The following is a 15,969-nucleotide window of genomic DNA, read 5'->3' as shown; positions in this document are numbered from 1 at the left end:
TAATTTATCAACCTGAATCTCCTGAATCAGTGATTGAATCTGAATATGATGAGTTTTATGAGAATTTGAATTATTTGTCATTTTCTGACATTGATGAGACTATGAAAGATCTATCTGTCCTCAAAGATGATTCTGCCTTGCTGAATCTAGTGACATTTGAACAATGCACAGCACAAATCAAGTCTCCACCTGAAACAGAGGGGCTTCAAACTGTTGAGTGTTCATTCGATGAGGAGCTAAAACCAACCCCATCTCATGATATAGCCTTAGAGCAAGCACAGAAGGACACAGAAAGTGTAACAAAGACTATTTCTTACTATGAAGAAAGGGTTGAAATCACCGCAACAGGTGCATCTGCAAAAGATCAAACTAGCAAAGGCCTCATAATCCATAAAAGAGATGACAATCAACACATGGAAAGTTCACAGCAACAAAAAGATGATCTAGGACATGATTCAAGAAAACTAGCCCCTCAAGACGCCAAAAAAGGGGTAAGAGATTGAGCATGCAGGTGTGAATCGTGTGTATTTATCACAATGTATGAACTAAGAGGAATGCAGTGTCGAATCTAACCTGAAACACGGAATTTCACAATTCTGGATCTACTAACAAATCAAGACTAAATATACAACTGTAGAGCAAGCATGTAGTTTTAGCAGTGTTGAGAAAATGTTCAATTCTGAGAATGTAAATGGCATGATTGAATCTTAGCCTTAGAGCAGTGGTGGCCAATCCTGTTCCTGGAGATTTACCAACCTTTAGAGTTCAGATCTAACCCTCATCAAACACATCTCTCTTAATTATCAAGTGCACCGGAAGATCGTAATTAGCTGGTTCATTTGTGTTTGATCCTGTTTGGAACAGGATTGGGAAAGACATCCGTATTTTGCATCGGATGTTAATGCATGTTAATCTTTTCTATCTTTCCATGCAACAAAATCTATTGCGTTTGTGTGATGTAATTATTACATATTGGGAGAAACATTGTTTTCTTCCCTTTCATTTTGCACAGGAAAATGTCTCAATGGACATTCATTCAGAGCCTCAAGTGAAAGATTTAAGTTCCATTTCAAAAAGTTTAGAGCTTCAAATAAAGTCGACAGCTTCATTATTGACCAGTGAATCATCGAAAGAGTCACATCTAGCCACATGTGTCCCCAATATACCTGAGCAGAACAGATCTCAACCAGTCTTTGACTTGGAGGCCCACAAATCATCACCTAAAGAGCCTAAAGCATCAAATGTATTGCAAGAAGTAAATTCTTTTCAGTTTTATCTCAAAGACTCTCACAGAAGAGTTGAACTAAATCAAATTGATTCCTCTGCATTTAGTTTGAGTCTCGAATCACCTGATTACAAAACTTTGCTTTCAAGATCTGTGAAGACTCCATCAACAGGCATTCAAGTGTCACTAACTGATTTAAGTTCAATCTCTCCAATAATTAGCACATCCTCTTCCAATCAGAGGAATTCGCCAGAATCCCATGAATCTCCAAGCGAGGGGTTTTCTTGTGCTGAAGAGGTTGTCCAGCTTGAACAGACGTTACCATCATTTGGTGGTGAAGATCCTGAATCAAGTTTAGCCTTACCTGGAACTTATCCATGTGTAGCTGCTATGACACCTTGTACTCTGGAAGTGACTCAAGAGCTCAAAGCCTCTGAGATGTCTTCAAAACTGACAGGTGACCAGATGCAGTTAGATGCCACTGCAGCTTTAGATGTTGACTCTCCACTTTACAGTCTCAATCTTAACTACAGACCGAGACCCGTTCACACAGATAGCATTGAGTCAGATGCAGAGTTTTTTGATTGCCAACAAACGTTTTCTGATACATCTGAGCCAACGATTGGATCATCAGAACTTTTAGATGTTCCTCAAGCAATTTACCAAGTTGAGGAACTTCCATCTTTATCAAGCAGCCCTGAATACCTGACAGGTATACCTAAACTTAGAGAGTACACAGAGTTGATAAAGGATGATCGGCCCCAATCCTGGGGCAGTGAGGACCTACCCATAGTTCTTGAGCCAGAGGACGAATACTCTGGTGAGGAGAAGGCTTTCCCTTATGATTATACAGGTGATCATTCATTTGCTGAAGAGCTACCTCCAATGAAGGGAATAGAGTATGATGACGATGATGACTTTCTAGGGAGGGTAAGCCATTTAGCATGACCTCAGTTTCTGAGGAAGAGTGCTGTAACTCCCGGCCTGTGCTAACAAACTGACTTAAGCATTTCAAGCATTAAACAGTTCAATGCCAGCAAGCTAATGTTTGCCGTTTCAATTAAAAATCACTTAATAAACATGGTTTATATGTGTGCACCCAATCTGATCTCATGGGAAACCTATGTTACGAGGTGGCGATTTCATATGAATTTGTATGAACTGAGTTGTGCAGAATCGTATGAATATTGAAAAAGGTCCATCCCAAACATGCCCGTCACTGGGGAGTAAGCAGATCATACAAAAACATATGAATGAGATACGAATTAGCCACCAGTTTGCCAAAATAGTGATTAAGATTGTGTTGGTTCATACCTTTGCTTTAACTGAAGTAACTTTAATTATTTGATATAATTTCACAATTGACAAGCATTTAAAAAAATAATAATAATACTTTCGCACTTTGAAACTAATGTATTTTTTTGACTGCATGATTTTGGTGGATTTTCATTCCCAGCATTGCTAGTCTTTCCATTGCCATCATTTAATGATACTAATATCTGGTCTGCATCAAAATTTGTTACATTGCTGGGAAGACAAATTTAGCAATGGTAACACTGGTGAGAATAACTGTTTTTACTAAAAAAGGTAACTAAAAAAAAAAAGATAAAAGGAACTTTCAGAGTACATTTGCATGGTGTGACATGCAAGTAAATGAGATATACAATAGTACTGAAGACGTGCGCCCACAATGCATCTCTGCTACTCTTAGGAAATAGCTGAGGAACTAGGTTTGCTGTCTGATAGTTCAGAGGAGGAGGTTTTGACCACCAGGGTGGTGCGGCGCCGTGTTATAATTCAGGTACCTGTTTTGGGTGTGTGGGTCTGTGTCAGTGGACCCCCATTTCCATGATATGGGGGGGATATTGAACAATTGAAGTATTTTCATTTGCTGGTATAATGAAAGAAAACTGTAACGTTATATTTCATTTCCCATAAAGGTATTTGTTTCTCAGGACTGAAGTTATCCTTTTCCATTAATATTATTTTCAATCTCATAGTCAGAAACAAAAAAGAAAATATTATTTTTTTATTTTTATATTTTTTTTAGGGTGACGAAATGCCTGAAATCCCTCCTCAGACAGTGACAGAAGAGCAATACACCGACGAGTTTGGAAACATGGTGGTCAAAAAGGTAAATGTTTGAACTTTCAGCTGTTCTGTGTCTTTACACAGATTCAGTCCATGCGATGTTACATCCATGCATTTGCTACAGTTGGTAAAATAACGTAAAAATGCTGCCGCAGAATCCTTTTAATTGGTTAATTGTAGGATGCCTTTAGAATAATTCACTTGATTTGAAAGAAATATGAATTACCTTATAATTTACAAGTTTTTTAAAAAAAAAAAGAGGAATGAGTTTGATTATTTCAAAGTTTGTGAGGTTCATGGCATGAAAACTTTTTCCGTCAATCCATGTTTTCACTGGTATGCGGTAGGGGGCGCTGTTACACATCTTCTGAAAGAGTACAGAATCTCCGGATCAAATCACAGGCGAAGAAGAAGCAGAAAACAATGATAAAAGCATTGCTTACGCACATTGTAGACTTGACTTTCTCAGCTTTTTGTTCAAAACGTTGCTTTTTTATGAAACTTACCCACAGTCAAGTGTAGATAAAAAAAGAATGCATGAAGCTAAAATAAATTAAGCTAATATTTTATAATAATATATATATATATATTTTTTTTTTTAGTTTGTTTGTTTAAATACAAAAAACAACTCTGTGGGCCATGAAAGCTTTATGAAAATGATCAAAAATGCTGGCGGTGGCTGGCAACTTTCTTTTTTTAAATGCTGGCGGGGAAAGAGTTAAACTAGTCTTGTTAAGTTGCACTTTTTACTCACAATAAAAGCATGATATCCGAAGCTGCAAATACCCGCCACTAAAGTTCACACTGAACTAAGCACATTGTGATTGGTCACTTGACAATCCAATCAGACGCTGTCTTCCTGTCTGTGGTTTTTGACCAGAAAAATACGAAATTATATTATAATGATTATTTTCTTAATATGCTGGTAGAATTTGTACTTGATAACATGATCATTTTTATCCTTGCATCATTGTCTCCCCACAGATAACAAGGAAAGTCATCCGTAAGTATGTGTCAGCAGATGGAGTAGAGCGAGAGGAAGTGATGTCAGAGGGGCCGAGACAGGAAGTCGTCGCTGTGGACGAGGCTGACGGTTTCTCTAAAGTCGTGAAGAGGACGGTGGTGAAGAGCGGCGGAGATCAGACCGAGGTGGGAAACCTTTCTAGTAGGGATGTTTCTACCACTTTGTTCAAGAACGAGTACGTTACCGATACTTCAGTCTTGGTACTTTGCGATTCCTTTATCTGTATTTTCACTGCATTTTAGAAAATTTGGTAGAGAAACAAAACGACCAAGGGCGATAACGATAAAGTTCTAAATATAAAAGAGTAGCAGAGTCCACAATACACTATAGCGATAACGACACAGAGAAACGCTATCATTGGAATCACTTTCAGAATGATTTTTTTTCCAGCTGATGAACGATAAAATCATTGACAGCCAATCAGAATCCATCCTGTTTTAAGAGCTCGAGCATTTAAAGCGACAGACGACAAAACTGCAGAATAAACAGAAAGATATCATCCGCTGGTGTGAACGCTAATATAGTTATCTTAGTGTGAACGGGCCTTTAGTCATTTCATTCTGAAGTTAATATGTACGTGATTCTGTTCATTTCACTGTTCGTTTATCCACTTCGCTTCACTTACAGACACAGGTATTGAATTTATGTATTCAATAAATTGATACAGCATAGACATCCTAACTCTTCAATACCTCGCGGTTTGTTCTGTTGTTGAGGCGTTTAATGAGAACAAGTATGAGTTAATACAGAATCAGCTTTATGTTGCTTTATGACCAATAGGGAACACAAATTTGAGTTAAATTCCTGAACTGATGTACAGTATATCTTGAATGCACTTGTACAGTACGTTGCTCATGCATAAATCTTATAGGCCTCCTCTATAAAGGCAATGCTAATTGATTGACATCTCTCTTCAGGTGACCTTCTCTGAACCCTTCTCGTACACTGGGGCGACGGCTTCTGAGTTCGAGGACGAGCCCGTCCAAGGTCGAAAGGTCAGCAAGGTCGTCAAAACCATGGTAGTGCAAGGTGAACGACTGGAAAAAGTAATCGGAGACCCTTCACTCTCATCGGATCTCCCCTCAGCCAAAGACGACTTTGAAAAGGTCTAGATATTTGGTTGTCTAATGCAATGACATCTGGAATATGTTTAAGGGTGGTGTCCAAATACCTTTTTGGTCAATAGTTAATAGTACAGTAAATATTACTTTTTGTACCACTAGCTCAAGTTCAGAGTGGTCACTAGTGACGGGAGAAACTAAGGGTTTTGAAGCTTTGAATCAGTCGATTCGCTAAATGATTCACTGTTTGGAAGCGCTGGCGACCCCTGCTGGTCAGAACAGTGTAGATGCAGCGAAAACAGTCAAAACATGCAGAAAAACAGCTTTTACAAACCAAATGCAGTTTCATTGAAGGTGTCATCTATTAAATGCAGTTCACAAATCATCTAATACCATTAAATATGGAGAGGCTCTCTATAATATGAGTTATTTTATTAAATTGTTGGGCTTGTTTTGTTAATTTAATGGAGAGTTTGGTTAATCAGACCAGTAAGAGACTTTTAACTACAACTCTTCTTTTATATAATATTATATCAAAATTATTATTATATAAATGTGTCATTAAATGTCTACAAATGTATAAGACTGATCCGAGATCAGGTAAAAATCATATATAGACACTGGTTTATGAGTTCACAGAGATCACGGCGAATCATTGACATTTGAAAACGTTTCGAAACAATGTCAATGTAATGAAGCCTCGTTTACTGACATCATGTGACTTTGGTTACAGTTTGACACTCGCTCCGAATCACTGGTTCCAAACAAATGATTCACTAAGGATTCAAAGCTTCAGGAATCATGTTTCCGCACTAGTGTTCACTGCTGAACTGTAAGTGGCATTACATGTCTTATATTTCTGAGTAATTTCTCTCTCGTATGTCTAGGCTTTGAGCTATGTAGGAAGCTTTGGGCAAGTGCACCTGCCTCATTTAGTTGAGAGAGAGACGGTGAAAGAGGACGGATCAGTGGTCAGAAGGTCTGGACGCTGGCATGTCCGTTTAACAGATTAGGAGAATGGTGTGATGATAATAAAAAAGCAGTTAATAATACCTAATACATAATGCATTTCTTAAGGCGACAGATGTCTTTATCTGCTGCTTCAGTTTCACAATTTACTCAAAGTTGATGCTAAACCAGAAACAATGGCATTTTAAAATATAAGAGGCTGTGCCGGTCAAGAAGGCGTTGTAGAGGCATGTGTGTGTTAAAAACCAAACTGTTCTTCTAAGCTAGTGTGTTATTTTACTAACATGTTACAGACTCACTCCACTGCGTCAAACATCAAACAGGTGATTTTCAATGCAATTAAATGAGGGATGCTCGATAAATCGGCCACCATATCGGTATCGGCTGATATATGTTCATTTTTAATGTTATCGTTATCGGCCCAATAATAAAATTTGTCAGATATATTAAAGCCGATAAATAATGTATTATTGCGCACTGTTCAACATGATGGTTTTGAGTTGCTTGAAATATGATTGGAATCACTTCAAAAAATGAAAATACTGTAAAGCACAACATGTGCAGCGCAAGTCTGTCATATAAGCTACATTAAATTATCATGAGAACATCATTATGATTGTGTGCTTGAGACTTTTAATGGTGAGACTTTTGTTTTTGTAATCAGGCTCTCAAAAATATTCTAAAAATTTGCATTTAGATTTATCGGCCAATATATCGGTTATCGGCTTTCAAATATAAAGAATTATCGGTTATCGGTATTGGCCAAAATTTTCATATCGGTGCATCTCTAGAAAACAGGTTTTGTTTTTTTAATTAAAACACATTAATTAAAAAATTATTTTATTTATTAGAAGAATGTAGACGTAGCTCAGAATCTTCGATGATTCTAAACTCTAAACAATATGAGGAAAAATCAGTTTCCTCGCTCGACCAATCACAACACACTGCTCCGGCCGACCAATCAGAGCACAGTGTGCTTTTCAGAAGGAGGGGCTTCATAGAGACAGGAACTAAACAGAGCGTTTCTGACAGACTGGGAAGAGAGGAGAATAAATCAACATTCAAGCATGATAACCTGTTCTAGTCGAGCCCAAAATCAACATCAAGGGCATAATATGGCCTCTTTAATATGTGGAGAGTGTAACTAAAGGATTGATTAACTAATCATTGCATTTCCCAGACAGCAACACAGTGTCGGCCCAGATCCGGCCCACATCTGGGTCAGTGTGGAATCCATGTGTACCGGATGCGGGCCGGATCTGGGCCGACACTGTGTTGCTGTCTGGGTTTAAAGATGTTCACAGGTGTCGTGACTCTGATGTGTTGATTTGTAGGACCCGCATGCATAAGACACGCACCCAGAAACGAACAGTAGTGAAGGACGGCCAAACCAAACAAACGCACCTGGAGCAGCTGGAGGACACGCTGGACGTCCCGCGACCCCACGACCTCCTGCAACCCCACGACCTCCCGCGACCCCACGACCTTCAGGAGCACCTGCACCGGCTGCTTCAGCGCTACTGTACGCCGGAGCCGGAGTCAGACGCCGGAGAGCAGGACCAACAATAACTCCTCACGGCCTCACACACACTCCTGCGGGTTTACGTCTGCCGGCCTTTCTGCGCACGCAAAATAATTCTTCACTCGGCTCCCAGATCCCATCTGATCTTTTCTTATTTATTACTGCTTGATCTTCTCATTCATGGCGAATAATGTAAACATTTTAACCGCTTTATGGCTGAATGTCTTTCTTATTTTCCTGACTGAATTTATTTTCTCATTTTGTGACCAAAGATAGTGTTTCCTTCCAAACTGCTGAGTGAATTGTATGAAAACGTAGATGTTTTGTGTGTGTGTGTGTGTGTGTGTGTTTCATTTTGGTTGCTGTGTTATTGTAGAAGCAGAACTAAACATAATGAAAAATGACTGATGCTGAGCTCAATGTCAAACCAAGACATTTGTAAATACTGGACTTTGTTCAAACTCTGTCATATACTCTTCTGTCTCCTGTAATTGCTGTGCAACTGCATCTATGGACTGCTGTACTTAAAAACATGTCCGATTACTTGCTTGAAATCTCACTACAGACCTGATCAAATATCATCTGAATATCTCTGAGGCATGTGAGTTTGTAACCGCAGTTAATCAAGTGCAAGAGATCAGATATCTGAAATAATACCTGGCTATGTATTTATACTGAGATTTAAAAGCCACCAATAAATATCATGCTGTAGTCTTTCTTAATCCCAGAATGCTTCTGAATGGTTTTTAATTAGATTGAGAATTTATCAGTTTATGTGGATGAAATTGTTTGGTTTTCATACGTTGAATAAGAATGCTGCCATTATACACATCCAGTTATTCTGTTTGTCTGTTATTTGTGTGTGTGTGTGTGTGTGTGTGTGTGAGAGAGAGAGAGAGAGAGAGAGAGCGAGAGAGAGAGAATGCAACAATGTCTGTGTTTATTGGAAACATGCTAATGAATGAATGAATGAATTTTTAATTCTATCCCATTTTCTGTCTTGTTCCATTTTTTCCAGTTTTTAAACTAAGTATGGCTGAATGTGATTATGATTATGGTCTGTTTGTGATGCTCCTTACAGTAGAACAGGGAGGACGAGTGATTCAACGTTTGGCAGTTTTGTTCAGTTTTTCTTTTGCTGTTGCAATGATGTAAAATAAAAATGAAAAGTTAATCTTACTAATATTACGCTGCTGTCACTTTAATACACAGATCTAATACACACATGCGGTTTCTTTCCCTGCTGTTTACATTCACAGACGTCGTCGACTGTGAACTTTGTGTCTTTGACAGTTTAAGCTCAATAACACGTGAGAGAGAACTTGCTCTAAAACTCACGGGATGCTCCATCTGACATCCAGCTTTCTGTGCGCGTGATTCGGGTGTGTGTGCGCTCAGAAAACCATATATCAGAAGTTTAGACTGATATGGCTTTAAAACGCATGCAGATAATGAACTTTCATGATGATGAAGAACTGCAATGTCCCATGAGTGTGATGCGATAGAGATGATCATCAAAACCAAACCGATGTTTCAGTTTATGGCAGAGATTCCATTGCACAGGCTCCGCCCTCTTCTGGATAGGGGCGTGGGGAGAAGCAGCTCATTTGCATTTAAAGACACATGCACGAAAACAGCATGTTTTTTCCTTCCACTCAAAAATGGGCATTTACAACATGGTATAATACAGTTTTTGGCTATTGCTTACACACTTTTTGTAGAATTTGGCTCATTATGTCAAAACTCTACACACAAGCCAATCAAACATAGCACTTGGAGATTAACAACTCACATCTATGGCAAAATGAAAAACTGCAATCAAAACTTAACACTCCTTTCTAAAAATGTAATTCTTGCACCAAAACCATACACACAAGCACCATTTGAATTACTCTTTCATATCACCAGCAACACACTGATGGACTTTATATAAAACACTGCAGTCTTTGTGTTTCTATTTTTATTGTAATTTTCTCAGACTCAGTCATCTGTAAAACTCAAAAGAAGAGTTTTTACAAAAAAACAAACATTCTTATTGAAATAAAGAAAAATAGAAATCATCAAATTTAGCAACAAAACAAAAAGGGGGGGGGGGGGTGTCTTACCTGAGGCCTATTTGTAGTGCTAAGGCTCAGACCGATTGGCGTTGTTTTCGGTGCAAGTGTTTTCAGGTGTGTATGGAAGTGCCTACAATTGCCAGATGAGTTTTGCATTTTGAACAGTGTTTCCCCAATGATAACAGGTGATTTCGTTTTTGAACAAAGTGTCTAAAGTAAGAAAACGTGTGTAGTGTTTCACAATAAGTGGGTTACAGAATTGCAAACAAAGTGCAAAATTGTGTGTTTAGTAGTGTTTAAGCTACGGTTACACTGTGTTTAAGGTATGCTACAAGAAGTTTAGGTTTTGAGGCTTTGGTCTAAGCATTTGGTTTTAGTGTGTAAGCAATGGGCAAAAACTGTAAATGATCTGTGGGGTATTTTGAGCTGAAACTTCACACACACATTCTGGGGACACCTCTTGTAAAAAAAGTCATATTAGGTCCCCTTTAATAACTGCACACTTTGTAATGTGACCTTGTAAATGTATAGGTTTAAGGTAAAACGGAAAATTTTAATAAATAAAATGCAATAAATGCAGGATATTGAAGTTATTGATACATTTAAAAAAAGTTTTTAGCACCCCCAACAAAAAGATCCTGGAGCTCCCATTGGTGGAAACGAATTGTGAATTCAGGTTTTTTTTTGTATTTTGTTTTTACATATGAATTAGAGCAAATCCTAAGGTAAAATCCCTCCAATACTGTTTAAAAGCATCATGCTTGTTGATCAAAACCACATTATGATCATTACCAAGAATGTCCATATTCATAATAAAGTATGAGCAGGTCCTCTATGTCCAGACTTCTGACTTGTACTTTTTATAATGATTAACATTGGAGTAGTTGCATCAATATCCCAATCATAAAATTAAACCACAACAATAGCAGATAAAGTAATGAACTGATGGTTGATGCAAGCACAAATTAAATGACATGTTTACCCATTAGACCTTTAGAAGTTAATACATTTAATATTAGACAATTTTTTTTGTGTGTTCTCAAATGTATTGGCTGAGTTACAGCAAAGTGAGCATTAGCTCAACACATGTATGGCATTGCATACTGACTAAACAAAAGGAAAATGAACAAAACAGTATTTGAAAGAGGTACTTTTAAATAATGTACGTTCTTAACAAACTGTTTCATTCTCCATATCTGATGTTTTTGTTAACCAGCAGATATTAAACAAATATTCTGGGTTAAATAACTTAAGCAAATTACTAAATGTACATTACAATAACAAATCGCTATACAAACATTTAATTGGATTTGCAAAGTTGTCTAAATCATCTAATGAAGTTCTGGTTATGTCTCTGTAATAATCAATAAGGCTTAACATTGATGAAATATTAATTTTCCACTAAACACAAACAGAATATTCCCACTATCAGGCATAAAGTAACTATTGCAAATTTGCAAACTATTGCAGTTTGATGTCGATTAGATGGAATGAATTGGTCATGATGAGCATAACATCAAAATAATGTCAATACAAGCATTTTGCAGAAATCACACATTTTATTAGACACTTTAAAGTATTTAGAAATCTATCAAGTCCTCCAGTAATATTATGATATAATGTTGTAAAATGAGGAAACTAAAGCTAATCCAGAGTTATATGTGTATCACATTCATGTATTCTACTTGACCATTGCAGAGAAGATCTTCAAAAGATTTGGCTCTTTCTGTCAGAACAGAGGCTCGTATGAGGAACGAGAGGAAGGTTATGAGTGACGGCTGCGAGTGGAAGGTCATGCACGATTCAGAGAAGCTAAAAATGACAACGCAACCTTCTCTTTGACGAGTCCCGCACATTCCAGTGAGAAGCAGAAACCCGATAAAAACTAACACAACTAATCTAAATTTCACACAGTTCATTAGAATGAGCATCTGAGCGTGTCTGGTGGAGGATAGTGCGAGTTACATTCTTTTTCCACACATTCAGTTGTATGATGTCAATGAATGAGCAAAGAAATAAATATAAAACTCTAAACTTTCCCCTTTATCAACAATAAAATATTAATACTCCAGAGTGTAAAGCAGAAATAGCACTTCACATAACTTCACGAAATGTACATCACTAAAAACCGTAAGCAAGCTCATATTTGTCATTTTAAGAAATCGGAAATTATCTGCCATTTTGAATTTGTCATTAATGACAAATTTTATTCAAACTAGTGCTGTCAAATCGATTAATCGCAATTAATCGCATCTAAAATTAAAGTTTGTACATATATGTGTGTGTGTGTGTGTACAGTCTATACTGTATACACACAAACACACATATGATATATTTACAAAGGTTTATGTTAGATGCGATTAATCGCGATTAATCGATTTGACAGCATTAATTAAAACCAAACAAACGTGAATAATTATTTTCTGATATACAGTCCCCGTTCCCAAACACCGCAGATTACTAACAAACGTCTCCATATATTTTTTGTCTTATACAAAAAAGTAATTCTTTAAAAAAGTTTAGAGTATTAAGAACATGCGTTTCACATAAATGAGTACAGAGTGCAAACAGCATACTCAATACACGTAATGTACTCGCATACAAATCCTGATATGAAGTGACTCAACCCTCTATATTCTAGAAGTCCAGCCGTGAATGTAAACGAGACTCGGGTACAGGAGAGCGAACTGTGAGTCAGCGGACACGCGATGAAGCTCGGCTCCGGAGACATTATTAACTGAAAGAGTAAAGAAATTAGAAGTTAGATTCAAAAGTAGCGCTGCACGATTAATCGCAAATTACATTTAATCGCACTTAAATCAGTTTGGCTTATCGAGATTATGTAATTTCAAAGGCTGTGATTATTTGTTATGCGCAGCGTGTCATTGATGATCGGCTCACTCTGAAAGCACTGCGAGTTTGAGTCGCTTATAACGGCAACACGCGTCAAACATCTTTCAAACAGGAGAAGCATTTATGAACCTTTGGTCCAACAAAAGACAACATTTAATAATAGTTGAGATGAGATGATGAGCTCCTGTGAGATGATGAGCTTCTGACGCAGAATAAGGCAGTCGTGTGTTTATTAGTCATGATTAATCAAAGCGTTTCAATCTTCTGTTCATTCAGATACAGCGATAGAGGTTTCCTGGAATGATGTGTGTTATCGTACTTCTGCGGGGCATATTTGGCGTGTGTGTGTGTGTGTGTGTGAGAGAGAGAGTGTGAGACTCTGGTGTTCAGAGGGATTTGGCGTGTGTGTGTGTGAGAGAGTGTGTGAGACTCTGGTGTTCAGAGGGATTTGGCGCGTGTGTGTGTGTGTGTGTGTGAGAGTGTGTGAGACTCTGGTGTTCACAGGGATTTGGCGTGTGTGTGTGTGTGTGTGTGTGAGAGAGAGTGTGTGAGACTCTGGTGTTCAGAGGGATTTGGCGTGTGTGTGTGTGTGTGTGAGAGAGTGTGTGAGACTCTGGTGTTCAGAGGGATTTAGCGTGTGTGTGTGTGAGAGAGTGTGTGAGACTCTGGTGTTCAGAGGGATTTGGCATGTGTGTGTGCGTGTGTGTGTGTGACGCCCTCTGGTGTTCAGAGGGATTTGGCGTGTGTGTGTGTGTGTGTGTGTGTGAGAGAGAGTGTGTGTGAGACTCTGGTGTTCAGAGGGATTTGGCGTGTGTGTGTGTGAGAGAGTGTGTGAGACTCTGGTGTTCACAGGGATTTGGCGTGTGTGTGTGTGTGTGTGTGTGTGAGAGAGTGTGTGAGACTCTGGTGTTCAGAGGGATTTGGCGTGTGTGTGTGTGTGTGTGTGAGAGAGAGTGTGTGAGACTCTGGTGTTCAGAGGGATTTGGCGTGTGTGTGTGTGTGTGTGAGAGAGTGTGTGAGACTCTGGTGTTCAGAGGGATTTGGCGTGTGTGTGTGTGAGAGAGTGTGTGAGACTGGTGTTCAGAGGGATTTGGCATGTGTGTGTGCGTGTGTGTGTGTGTGACGCCCTCTGGTGTTCAGAGGGATTTGGCGTGTGTGTGTGTGTGTGTGAGAGAGAGTGTGTGTGAGACTCTGGTGTTCAGAGGGATTTGGCGTGTGTGTGTGAGAGAGAGTGTGTGAGACTCTGGTGTTCAGAGGGATTTGGCGTGTGTGTGTGTGTGTGTGTGTGAGAGAGTGTGTGAGACTCTGGTGTTCAGAGGGATTTGGCGTGTGTGTGTGTGTGTGAGAGAGAGTGTGAGACTCTGGTGTTCAGAGGGATTTGGCGTGTGTGTGTGTGAGAGAGTGTGTGAGACTCTGGTGTTCAGAGGGATTTGGCGTGTGTGTGTGTGTGTGTGTGTGTGAGAGAGTGTGTGAGACTCTGGTGTTCACAGGGATTTGGCGTGTGTGTGTGTGTGTGTGTGTGAGAGAGAGTGTGTGAGACTCTGGTGTTCAGAGGGATTTGGCGTGTGTGTGTGTGTGTGTGAGAGAGTGTGTGAGACTCTGGTGTTCAGAGGGATTTAGCGTGTGTGTGTGTGAGAGAGTGTGTGAGACTCTGGTGTTCAGAGGGATTTAGCGTGTGTGTGTGTGAGAGAGTGTGTGAGACTCTGGTGTTCAGAGGGATTTGGCATGTGTGTGTGCGTGTGTGTGTGTGACGCCCTCTGGTGTTCAGAGGGATTTGGCGTGTGTGTGTGTGTGTGTGTGTGTGTGTGTGTGTGAGAGAGAGTGTGTGTGAGACTCTGGTGTTCAGAGGGATTTGGCGTGTGTGTGTGAGAGAGAGTGTGTGAGACTCTGGTGTTCAGAGGGATTTGGCGTGTGTGTGTGTGTGTGTGAGAGAGTGTGTGAGACTCTGGTGTTCAGAGGGATTTGGCGTGTGTGTGTGTGTGTGTGTGTGTGTGTGTGTGAGAGAGTGTGTGAGACTCTGGTGTTCACAGGGATTTGGCGTGTGTGTGTGTGTGTGTGTGTGTGTGTGTGTGTGTGAGAGAGTGTGTGAGACTCTGGTGTTCAGAGGGATTTGGCGTGTGTGTGTGTGTGTGTGTGAGAGAGAGTGTGTGAGACTCTGGTGTTCAGAGGGATTTGGCGTGTGTGTGTGTGTGTGTGAGAGAGTGTGTGAGACTCTGGTGTTCAGAGGGATTTGGCGTGTGTGTGTGTGAGAGAGTGTGTGTGTGTGTGTGTGTGTGTGAGAGAGTGTGTGTGTGAGAGAGTGTGTGTGAGAGAGTGTGTGAGACTCTGGTGTTCAGAGGGATTTGGCATGTGTGTGTGCGTGTGTGTGTGTGTGACGCCCTCTGGTGTTCAGAGGGATTTGGCGTGTGTGTGTGAGAGAGAGTGTGTGAGACTCTGGTGTTCAGAGGGATTTGGCGTGTGTGTGTGAGAGAGAGTGTGTGAGACTCTGGTGTTCAGAGGGATTTGGCGTGTGTGTGTGTGTGTGTGTGTGTGTGTGAGAGAGTGTGTGAGACTCTGGTGTTCAGAGGGATTTGGCGTGTGTGTGTGTGTGAGAGAGAGTGTGTGAGACTCTGGTGTTCAGAGGGATTTGGCGTGTGTGTGTGTGTGTGTGAGAAAGAGAGTGTGTGAGACTCTGGTGTTCAGAGGGATTTGGCGTGTGTGTGTGTGTGTGTGTGAGAGAGAGAGTGTGTGAGACTCTGGTGTTCACAGGGATTTGGCGTGTGTGTGTGTGTGTGAGAGAGTGTGTGAGACTCTGGTGTTCAGAGGGATTTGGCGTGTGTGTGTGTGTGTGTGTGTGTGTGTGAGAGAGTGTGTGAGACTCTGGTGTTCAGAGGGATTTGGCGTGTGTGTGTGTGTGAGAGAGAGTGTGTGAGACTCTGGTGTTCAGAGGGATTTGGCGTGTGTGTGTGTGTGTGTGAGAAAGAGAGTGTGTGAGACTCTGGTGTTCAGAGGGATTTGGCGTGTGTGTGTGTGTGTGTGTGAGAGAGAGAGTGTGTGAGACTCTGGTGTTCACAGGGATTTGGCGTGTGTGTGTGTGTGTGAGAGAGTGTGTGAGACTCTGGTGTTCAGAGGGATTTGGCGTGTGTGTGTGTGTGTGTGTGAGACTCTGGTGTTCAGAGGGATTTGGC

At 40.1% G+C, this 15,969-nt stretch overlaps 2 protein-coding genes across 51 annotated transcripts in view; one reads left to right on the top strand and one right to left on the bottom strand.

Moving 5' to 3' along the window:
• Nucleotides 1-9,071, top strand: part of ank2b (ankyrin 2b, neuronal) — a 150,553-nt gene extending 141,482 nt beyond the window's left edge. For 35 of the 43 annotated variants that reach the window (XM_084108689.1, XM_084108692.1, XM_084108717.1 and 32 more), the window contains 5 exons: nt 3,276-3,359; nt 4,301-4,465; nt 5,258-5,446; nt 6,289-6,380; nt 7,705-9,071. In XM_084108689.1, the coding sequence (XP_083964815.1) occupies nt 3,276-3,359; nt 4,301-4,465; nt 5,258-5,446; nt 6,289-6,380; nt 7,705-7,939 (765 nt within the window). In that variant the 3' untranslated portion in view covers nt 7,940-9,071. The remainder of the gene's footprint in view (nt 1-3,275; nt 3,360-4,300; nt 4,466-5,257; nt 5,447-6,288; nt 6,381-7,704) is intronic. The other 8 variants (XM_084108722.1, XM_084108724.1, XM_084108723.1 and 5 more) reach the window with 2 other exon arrangements.
• Nucleotides 9,072-11,488: 2,417 nt separating this feature from the next.
• Nucleotides 11,489-15,969, bottom strand: part of camk2d1 (calcium/calmodulin-dependent protein kinase (CaM kinase) II delta 1) — a gene marked incomplete at its 3' end in the record, with an annotated part of 90,269 nt that continues 85,788 nt past the window's right edge. For all 8 annotated transcript variants that reach the window (XM_084108742.1, XM_084108743.1, XM_084108737.1 and 5 more), the window contains one exon: nt 11,489-12,686. In XM_084108742.1, coding sequence (XP_083964868.1) covers nt 12,683-12,686 — 4 coding nt within the window. The remainder of the gene's footprint in view (nt 12,687-15,969) is intronic.

This window comes from Abramis brama (genome assembly GCF_963993115.1).
Source record: "Abramis brama genome assembly, chromosome: 3".
Taxonomy (NCBI): Eukaryota; Metazoa; Chordata; class Actinopteri; order Cypriniformes; family Leuciscidae; genus Abramis; species Abramis brama.
The sequence above is the reverse complement of the archived record's forward strand: the minus strand, read 5'-3'. Positions and strand labels throughout refer to the sequence as shown.